We start from the raw sequence: 10,684 nt of genomic DNA on the forward strand, positions 1-10,684 counted from the left end.
GCCATATAGAATTTCACATGGGACCTTGCCCGAACTAGCTTGGAAGTTGTTGTTGTAGGAGAACTCGGCATATGGAAGACAATCTTCCCACTTGATACCTAAAGAGATGACACAAGCCCTGAGCATGTATTCGAGGATTTGATTGACTCGCTCGACTTGGCCACTTGTTTAAGGATGGAAAGCCGTGCTGAAGCGAATGTTGGTGCCCATGGCCTTATGGAAGGAGTCCCAGAACTTGAAGGTGAAAATGCTTCCACGTTATGAAGATATCAATTGCGGAATACTGTGCAACGAGACAATTCTGGAGGTGTATAGCTCTGCCAACTAAGCTGCTGTGATAGATTCTTTGATTGGAAGTAAATGAGCCACTTTTGTCGGCTTGTCAATGACAATGAAAATAGCATCATTCCCACACTTGGACTTAGGAAATCCAGTGACGAAGTCCATTTGGATATGATCAAACTTCCATTCTGGAATAGCAAGAGGTTGGAGGAGACTAGCTGGTCGTTGGTGTTCTGCTTTCACCCTTCGGTAGACATCACATTCATTCTTGAATTGAGAAATTTCTCGCTTCATTCAAGTCCACCAATACAACTGCTTGAGGTCATGGTACATCTTTGAACTACCTAGATGAATGGAATGGAGAGAATTGTGCGCTTCGTTCATTATGACCTTCCTTAGATCACCTTTAGAAACCACAATCCGATCCTTGAAGAATAAAGTGTCTTTGTCATCAATGTGATAGCACTTGTATTTGGATAAGCCCTTGGCAATACCATGTTTCACCTTCTTCACCATGGTGTCAAGGAGTTGTGCCTCGCAAATTTAGTCTTCCAAAGTTGGAGTGACTTGAAGGTTGGCAAGAAAACCTTGAGGAACAATTTGGAGGTTGAGCTTGCGGGAAGCTTCACAAAGATCCGGTTGGTATGGCTTGAGAACTAAGGTGTTGCAATAAGCCTTCCTGCTCAAAGCATCTACAATCACATTGGCCTTGCCTGGAGTATATTCAATAGTTGGATTGTACTCTTGAATCATTTCGACCCAACGAGTTTGCATGAGGTTGAGGTTCGGTTGAGTGAAGATATACTTGAGGCTCTTGTGATTGGTGAAAATGTCCACTTGCCTTCCCAACAAGAGATGTCTCCATGTTATTAATGCGTGGACAACTTCCGCCAACTCAAGATCGTCAGCGGGGAAGTTCCTTTCGTTGGGCTTCAACTATAACATCCCAATTTTATTAAATTTGGATGTTAATAGAATCATTCAATGCATATCATATTTCTGTGCATTTTAGAGTTTTTGAAATATTCAAATAATAGTTTTCCACTCGAGAAAAAGAAATGAGAGGGGATAAGATGACTTCCTCAAAATATAAAAAGAGTGGGAAATTTTATGTTGAATATTACTTTAAGTTTTGGAGTTGATTGGTATTTATTTTATTTGCAAAAAGTGCATTAATTGCATTAGAAAATTATTTTCAAAATGTTCTGTGCTTAAGTTAATGTTTATTATGCTCTAAATATTATGTAGTTATTTTAGAAATTAATTTGGAGTTTTCATTAATTCAATTGAATTAGTTATGGGCCACTTTAGTCTCCTGTTAAACACATACACACACATACGCGCAGCCTAGACCGAAACTAGGTTCGGCCCAGGACCATCCGACCGGCCCAGCTGGCCATTTTGGCCCAAGGCCACCGCCCCAGCGCCCGCGCACCCGAAACCCTCTCGCACCGGTCGACCGCCCGTGCCCGCCCTCTCTCACCTCCTCTCGCTGCCGCTGCCAGGTGGGCCCCACCCGTCAGGCCGTCCTCAACCTCCCGCTCCGCGCGGGATAAACACTCGTCGCCGCGCTCCCGCAACCGCCGGCCGCCTCCCTCGCGGATAACGCTTATCCGTCGACCCCGAGCCCTCTGACCTCGCCTATATAAAGGCCAGGACCCCCTCTCCCGTCCTCGCTGTCTCGCTTCTCCCCACACCGCCCTTAGCCGGCGCTATCGCCGTTTGCATCTCGTCGGAGCCGCGCCGCTCCGTCGTCCCTTCCGTTGCCAGTAAGCCACCATGGCCTCCACCTTCTTCGTCAAATGGCTTCCCTCGGCAAGGCGCACCCATTTGACAAATTTGTCTCGCCTAGGTCCCGCCGGAGACGATGCCCCGATGATGCCCGACCTCGCCAGAGCCCACGGAGCTCCGCCGCCTTCGCCTCGCAAACCCCGACGCCCCTGAGGAGCCCTGATGCCACCATCCGGACGCCCAAGCCGCGCCGCACCTCCCCATCTTCTTCCCCGACGCTGAGGACCACCGTAGCCGCTGCCCCGCCACCTACCGCCGCCGCGCCGCCGTCTTCATCGTCGTCGGCCACCACCACCGCCCGCTATAAGCCATCGCCCACTCCATCCCATTAGACCGATCATCGACGACTTAGATTAGATCGGTTTAGTGGTTTTTTTAGTTGAACCGGTACGCGGTTAACCACGGTTTTTATTTTAAAGACTACCGGTCGGTTTCCTTTAGACCGTGCGGTTTTATTTAAACCGAGCGTCCATTTTTATTTAGTTAGCCGCCGCCGCTGTTTTTCTTATTTAGCGGCCGTTCACCATATAGCCTCCGCAGTGGACACTGCTCGGCCAACCACGAGCCGCCACACGCCAGGGAACTGTTGGTGATAACTTTTCTTCACTATTTAGTCCCTGTAACTAGCAGATTAGTCCCTGATCTTAGATTAGCCATAACTTTTAAACCGTAGATCCAAACTCGATGAAACCAGCGGCAAGTTCTTCATATTTTTTAGATCTATCCAGTAGTATAATTTTTGCAAACTTATTTCAGACTCAAATTTGAATTTATTCAGATTCGAATTCAAACTTCAAATGGCCATATCTCCCAAACCGTAGCTCCGATTAAGTTGATTCCTTTTGCATGCTGTCACCGTAGCAAAACCCTATCACCTGGACCTTTGTCACAATAATTTTCACACACTAGAATCTGCCCTTTAATATTTTTTACTAGTACGCAAAGTATGCAATATATTTCACATCACTCTTTGAACCATAGGCCTATGTTGTTTTGCTCTTAGAACATTGTTGTAGTAGCTTAGTGTGTTGAATGTTCATTTGGTTTATCCGAGACTTTTTTCTATGCATGTTCTTTTGGTTCTCTAGAATGTTTGCTTATATTTGTTTACCTTTCTTTGTGATAGATTGCCCGGAGTGCGAAGCAGAATATTACCAGTCTTTAGAATTCAACCAGCAGTACCAAGGCAAGTTGCATCTTGATCATGTTTCATTACCTATGTTTTTATTATGCACTTAGTTCTTTGCGGTAGGACTGCATGGTAGGAAACTGGTGCCGCATGACTTTGCTTTTCACCCAGTAGTTCATTGAGGTAGGTCTGAACCATATAACTTTGTCACCATCATTTTACATTATGTTGCTATGCTAAGTAGACGTGGATTGGGGAGTGATCATTGTAAAGTTTGAGTGACAATGTAGTAAATAGGACCTAAGTTTATTAATGAACTACCTGGGCGGAAACTTGTGGGAATGGTTGCGAAGTACAGTGGGGCACGCATGGGAAATCCATGGTGGTGCAGCACTAGTGGACCCTCCGCTCAGGCTCAAAGAGATCAATCGTATTCCCATGTCTAGAAGCTTACGTGTGTAGCCACAAGCCAATATGGGCTCTGGCTTAGTTGAGTAGTTAGTGTGACCCCTTCCGGGATGGGCTAGCAGATGTAGAATGATGTAGGTGTACCGGCCTATCCGTGGGTTAGGGGGGGAACATTTTTGAAAGGCTATGTCTCGATCTTCCGATCATGGAGGTGGTCGAGTCTTGTGGGGAAAAGTGCGCAACGTCTGCAGCGTTTCAACCTAATCGATTAGCCGTGTCCCCGGTTACGGACAACTTGAGCATCTAGTAGTGGAAATACCGGGAGATCTCCTCACCTTTAATTAAACAGTTGGGTTTTAAATGAAACTTGGGAATGGATGGAGTTGGGTTTGCCAACTCATCCCATACAAAATGTGTAGTAGTAGAATAACATCTTTTCTAAAAGAGAAAAACTATCCTTATGCAAAAACTAAACTTAGAGCTTTCCACCAGCCAAATTGCATGTACAAGTAGGTTCATTACACTTATGATGTGACTTGCCAGTACATTCAATGTACTGACCTGTATGGCTGCAACTTATCACGTTGCAGATATATCCGACGAGGATTAAGGTGCGATAGGTCGATGTTCTACACTCAACCTTGCTCACGGAGTTGGTCTCATTTACTTCTTTGCTTCCGCAGTATTTGCTTATTGGCTCTATGCCCTATTTTGTAATAAATGTATTGCTCCTGGACTATCGATGTAATAAAGAGATGTGTGTTATTTTTGTTATTTCATCGAGTACTGTGTGTGCTAGCAAGGTTATCCAGGGACTAGCACAGTAAGCACAGAGACTTCGACTCTTACTGAGTCGGGTCGCTACAAGATGGTATCAGAGCACACGTTAACTGTAGGATGCGACCCCCTAGAAATGGAGAAAAGCCATAGGATAAAAACTATATTTTTCATTTTCCATATATATCCTTTGGTCTCGTATCTTCTCTGCTTCAATACTAATTTCTTCTCTTTTTCAAAATGTAGATGTCGTCCGCCCTTGTTGAGTTCGAGCAGCCCGATGAGACCATGCCCTTTGGAAGGCAGCTAGTGAAGATCACGAAGCACCTGAAGATTGGGCTTCCCACATTCACTGGAACCTTCACGGCCACCCTGCCCGAGGAGACACGTTGGAGGATCGATGCTCATATCCCCGGACGCATCCTCGGAAATCGCACCAAGCCCATTGATTTCCATGTGGATACCGCAACATGGGGCTTGGGCAGGGGTATCGCTGCTCACATTGCTCTCGGACGCATTCGAGAGGTGTATGACGCAGACCTCAAGAGGACCTCCTTTGTGATGTACGGATGCCGCGACACAAATGGAGATGTGGTGCGTACCCTGGAGGACGAGACGATAGCATCCCATATCCAAGACATGGAGGAGCACATTCGCATGATGGAGCTGGAGCTGTCCGACAACATGGTCGTCATCAAGAACCTCATGACCCGCAAGGCCGAGCTAGAGGAGGAGCTCCAGGACGCTCGCATCAAGCACGAGGGAGAGCTCGACGCACTGCAGGAGAAGATCGACGACTTGAAGCTTGAGCTTGAGGAGGCCGAGGAGAAGCTGGATGAAGGGGAAAACATCCAGGAGGATCACTCGTATGGTGCCTATGTCAGCCAGGAGAGGGACCAAAATGATGAGCTCGGAGATGACGACATGGAGAGCGATGCAAGGACACCCGATGTCGACATGGTTGACTGGTCCTCATCTGATGAGATTAGATTTTATACCACCATGAGAGAGTTTAGAAATTCGATTTCGTTATCCGACTAGTTTTATTTCATTTGTAAGACCTTGTCAAATCTTGTGACACGTCTTACCTAAGGTTTGATTATTCGTGTGAACCTGTTTGTTTGAATTGAATTGGGATGATTTGATGTTTTATTGCTATCATGTGCATATGGGTAGTGTGATTTTACTCACTAGGCCTTGTTCTATTCTAACTCCTCATCCAGTCTGAAACCCATCAGATGCCCCCAAGACGTGACCCCAGATTTAACTTTCCGCCGGAGCTTACGCAATTGATCCAGCAATAGAATGCTCTTATGTAGATGCTCATTCAGAACCAGAACCAGAACAACGAGAACAACAACCCACCGCCGCCACCCCCGGTTGACAGTCTTACCCGTTTTCTGAGGCTGAACCCACTCGTGTTCTCTAGTAGCACGGAGCCGATCATCACAGATGACTGGCTCCGCAAGATAGGAAGGGAGCTAGCCACGATAGGATGCAATGATGCTAAGACGGTGAAGTTTTCTGCCCACCAGCTGGATGGACCGGCAGCTGCTTGGTGGGAGAACTACACCACCACATACCCCATGGATAATGTGACTAGGGCTCAGTTCCAGCGGACGTTCTGCATTGCTCATGTCTCAGCTGGAGCCATGAGTCTAAAGAAGGAGTTCCACAGCTTGCGCCAGGGAGGACACACGGTATCTCAGTATGTTGATGAGTTTAGTAAGTTGGCCCATTACGCCCCAGAGGACGTGGCCATTGATGCAGCCAAGCAGGAGAAGTTTCTGGAGGGACTGAACGATGAGTTGGGAGTTCAGTTGACTGTGGTAACATTTGCGGACTATCAGGAGCTGGTTGATAAGGCTACCATTCTTGAAGGCAAGCACCAGCAGATGGAGAATTGTAAGAGGAAGTACGGTCGTGGGAAGTATAACTCTGGAGTTCAACAGAAACCCTGCTACAGCCCATACTCAGAAAGTTCTGGATCAGGCACTAGCAAGTTTGGAGGGTATCACCATAACCATGGAGGCCACATTCATCATGGAGGAAATGGACACAACCACCATGGTCACAAGCAGGGCAATGGCAATGGAGGAAATGGCAATCAGCAGCATTTCAATTATTCGACACCGATGACCAAGGACCTGAGTCACATCACCTGCTTCAAGTGCAAGAAGATAGGTCACTACTCCAATGAGTGCCCTGAGGCGCAGAATGGAAATGGAAATGGCAACGGGAACTCTGGAGGCAAGAAGCCCAATCCTTTCACTAAGGGGCCTGTGAATCATGTCCATGTGGAAGAGGTTTATGAGCAGCCTGACGCAGTGATTGGTAAGTTCTTGGTTAATTCATTTCCAGCACTCATTCTTTTTGACACTGGTGCATCACATTCATTCATATCAAGGGGATTTGTTGATAAACATAAGTTGCCTACCATAGCTCTTAAGTCACCCATTCTAGTGAGTTTCCAGGAGCCGAGTCTATGGCTAGTCAGGGATGTTTCCAACTGCCTTTGAACATAGGGGACATGTTTTTCCCACAGATATGATTATACTAGAATCACAAGGGTTGGATGTAATCCTAGGGATGGATTGGATCTCCATGTATGAGGGAAACATTGATTGTGCTAGTAGATCGATTTTTCTCACCACCCCAGAGAAGAAGAGGATCAAGTACGTATCCAGGCTTAAGCCTAAGAGGACATGGGTGAACTCTCTTACGGGAGTTGTCCGGGAAGAAGTACAAGTGGTGAAGGATTATCCCGATGTATTTCCGGATGAGTTACCGGGTATGCCGCCAGATTGGGAGATTGAGTTTTTGATTGAGTTGCTGCCAGGCATAGGGCCTATCTCCAAGAGGCCGTATCGAATGCCTGCTAATGATTTGGAGGAAGTCAAGAAACATATTAAGGAGTTGCTAGAGAAAGGGTATATCCGCCCGAGTTCATCACCTTGGGGAGTCCCAGTACTTTTAGTGGAGAAGAAGGATGGAACCTTGAGAATGTGTGTGGATTACCGCTCTTTGAATGAGGTGACCATCAAGAACAAGTATCCCCTACCTATGATCAATGACTTGTTTGACGAGCTAGAAGGAGCTAGTATTTTCTCCAAGATTGATCTTCGATCGGGTTATCACCAATTGAAGATCCATGAGAAGGATATACCTAAGACAACTTTTACCACAAGGTATGGGATTTATGAGTATATAGTCATGTCCTTTGGTTTGACTAATGCCCCTGCCTATTTTATGAACAAGATGAACAAAGTATTCATGGAGTTCTTGGATAAGTTTGTTGTGGTATTCATTGACGATATATTGGTTTACTCCAAGAATGAGGAGGAACACGCTGAACATCTGCGCTTAGTTTTGGAGAAGCTCAGAGAGCATCAAATTTATGCCAAGTTCAGCAAGTGTGAGTTTTGGCTCAAGGAAGTCGGATTTCTTGGACATGTAGTGTCAGGTGAAGGGATTGTAGTGGACCCTACCAAGGTAGAGTCAGTCACAGAATGGAATGCACCCACCATAGTTGGCGAGATTCGTAGTTTTCTTGGACTTGTAGGATATTACCGGAGATTTATTGAAAATTTCTCCAAGATTGCCAGGCCCATGACAGCATTGTTGAAAAAGGACACCAAGTTTGTTTGGACTGAAGAGTGTGAAGCCAGCTTTCAAGAGTTAAAGAAGCGTTTGGTTATAGCCCTAGTGTTAATCCTGCCTGACGTACACAAGGACTTTCAGGTGTATTGTGATGCTTCACGTCAGGGACTTGGAGGTGTTCTTATGCAAGAGGGGAAGGTTGTAGCTTATGCTTCATGACAACTTCGACCTCATGAGTTGAACTATGCCACACACGATTTGGAGTTGGTAGCTGTAGTGCATGCACTCAAGACATGGAGACACTATCTTATTGGGAATCGTTGTGATGTTTACACGGATCACAAGAGTTTGAAGTATATCTTCACGCAGAAGGAGTTGAATCTCAGGCAAAGGAGATGGTTGGAACTTATAAAGGATTATGACATGAGTCTGCATTATCATCTAGGAAAAGCCAATGTTGTGGAAGATGCTTTGAGCCGTAAGAGTTATGTTAATACCCTTACAGCAGGAGGTTTACCTCAGGAGTTATGTGATGAGCTTAGAGACCTTCAGTTGGAAATAGTTCCAAGAGGTTATGTTGCCGCACTCGAGGTGCAGTCCACCTTGTTGGGAAGAATCAGAGAAGCCCAGAAGTTGGACCAAGGTATTGCTGAGATCAAAGAAATGATGAGCAAAGGGAAAGCAGAAGGATTCTATGAGTATGAACATGGAACCATATGGTTTGAGCAACGGATTTGTCTACCCAATGACACGGAGATCAGGAAGTTGATTCTTCAGGAGGCTCACGACTCACCATATTCGATACACCCAGGAAATACCAAGATGTATTTGGACTTGAAGGGAAGTTTTTGGTGGGCCGGTATGAAGCGAGAATTTGCCGAGTATGTGGCAATATGTGATGTATGTCAGAGAGTAAAGGCAGAACATCAGAAACCAGCAGGATTACTTCAGCCATTGCCGATACCTGATTGGAAATGGTATAAACTTGGTATGGACTTTATCACGGGGTTACCCAGGACCCGTTCAGGTTATGATTCCATTTGGCTGATAGTTGATCGTTTGACCAAGGTTGCTCACTTCATTCCAGTGAAGACCACCTATACAAGTGCTAAGCTCGCAAAGATATATATGACCAGGATCGTATGTCTGCATGGAGTTCCAAGGAGCATCGTATCAAATAGAGGAACACAGTTTACCTCCAAGTTTTGGAAACAGTTACACGAAACTTTGGGTACCAGGCTAGAGTTTAGTACAGCCTTCCACCCACAGACTGATGGGCAGACAGAGAGAGTCAATCAGATTCTAGAGGACATGCTAAGAGCTTGTGCGCTAGACTATGGGTCTAGATGGGATGATAACTTACCCTACGCAGAGATCTCGTACAACAACAGCTACCAAGCCAGTTTGCAGATGGCCCCTTTTGAGGCATTGTATGGAAGGAAAATGCAGGACACCTTTGATGTGGGATGGAGTTGGAGATCGCAAATTCTTTGGACCTGATTTGATCAGGGATTCTGAGGAGAATGTCAAGTTGATTCGTGACAGACTTAAGATAGCCCAGTCAAGGCAGAAAAGTTATGCCGATGCTAAAGGCAAGGAAGTGATCTATGAAGTGGGAGATAGAGCATATCTTCGAGTGTCTCCACTTCGAGGTATTAAGAGATTTGGAGTCAAAGGAAAGTTAGCACCACGATTTGTGGGACCATACAAAGTTCTGGAACGTAGAGGAGAGGTTGCATACCAGTTGGAATTACCAAAGGCTTTGTCGGGAGTTCATGATGTGTTTCATGTTTCCCAGCTGAAGAAGTGTCATGCAGAGATGGCGGACATTCCTTTGAGAGATACAGTGCCACTTGAGGCAATTCAGTTGGAGAATGATCTGACTTATGAGGAGAAACCTATTAAGATTCTTGAGACTGTAGAGAGAATCACTCGTACCAAGATCATCAAGTTTTGCAAGGTTCAGTGGAGTCATCACACCGAGGAGGAAGCTAATTGGGAATGAGAGGAAGATCTTACACAGGACCACCCACACCTTTTTGCTGGCCAACCCGAATCTCGAGGACGAGATTCATCTGAAGGGGGGTAGGTTTGTAACATCCCAATTTTATTAAATTTGGATGTTCATAGAATCATTCAATGCATATCATATTTCTGTGCATTTTGGAGTTTTTGAAACATTCAAATAATAGTTTTCCACTCGAGAAAAACAAATGAGAGGGGATAAGATGACTTCCTCAAAATATAAAAAGAGTGGTAAATTTTATTTTGAATATTACTTTAAGTTTTGGAGTTGATTGGTATTTATTTTATTTGCAAAAAGTGCATTAATTGCATTAGGAAATTATTTTCAAAATGTTCCGTGCTTAAGTTAATGTTCATTAGGCTCTAAATATTATGTAGTTATTTTAGAAATTAATTTGGTGTTTTTATTAATTCAATTGAATTAGTTATGGGCCACTTTAGTCTCCTGTTAAACACACACACACACACACACAGCCTGGACCGAAACTGGGTTCGGCCCAGGAGCGCCCGACCGGCCCAGCTGGCCATTTTGGCCCAAGGCCAGCGCCCCAGCGCCCGCGCGCCCGAAACCCTCTCGCACCGGTCGACCGCCCGCGCCCGCCCTCTCTCACCTCCTCTCGCTGCCGCTGCGAGGCGGGCCCCACCCGTTAGGCCGTCCTCAACCTCCCGCAC

General features: G+C 45.7%; 1 protein-coding gene across 1 annotated transcript; it reads left to right on the forward strand.

Annotated features, from left to right (window-relative positions):
- Positions 1-5,706: 5,706 nt before the first annotated feature.
- LOC147983694 (uncharacterized) lies at positions 5,707-9,487 on the forward strand. The gene is made up of 3 exons (XM_087540832.1): positions 5,707-6,721; positions 8,433-8,630; positions 9,360-9,487. Exons 1-3 carry the CDS (start codon positions 5,707-5,709, stop codon positions 9,485-9,487), a joined length of 1,341 nt encoding a protein of 446 aa, XP_087396958.1.
- Positions 9,488-10,684: the final 1,197 nt, after the last annotated feature.

Source organism: Triticum urartu, chromosome 2A (genome assembly GCF_056163025.1).
Source record: "Triticum urartu cultivar PI428250 chromosome 2A, HENAU_Tu73, whole genome shotgun sequence".
NCBI classification, from domain to species: Eukaryota; Viridiplantae; Streptophyta; class Magnoliopsida; order Poales; family Poaceae; genus Triticum; species Triticum urartu.

Excerpts from the sequence above, each read along its gene's own strand:
- LOC147983694 (XM_087540832.1), top strand. The coding sequence starts at position 5,707 with ATGCTCATTCAGAACCAGAACCAGAACAACGAGAACAACAACCCACCG. Across the intron at positions 6,722-8,432 it reads GCAGCCTGACGCAGTGATTG|GAAAAGCCAATGTTGTGGAA; the intron begins GTAAGTTCTTGG and ends ATTATCATCTAG. Across the intron at positions 8,631-9,359 it reads AGCCCAGAAGTTGGACCAAG|AGATCTCGTACAACAACAGC; the intron begins GTATTGCTGAGA and ends TACCCTACGCAG.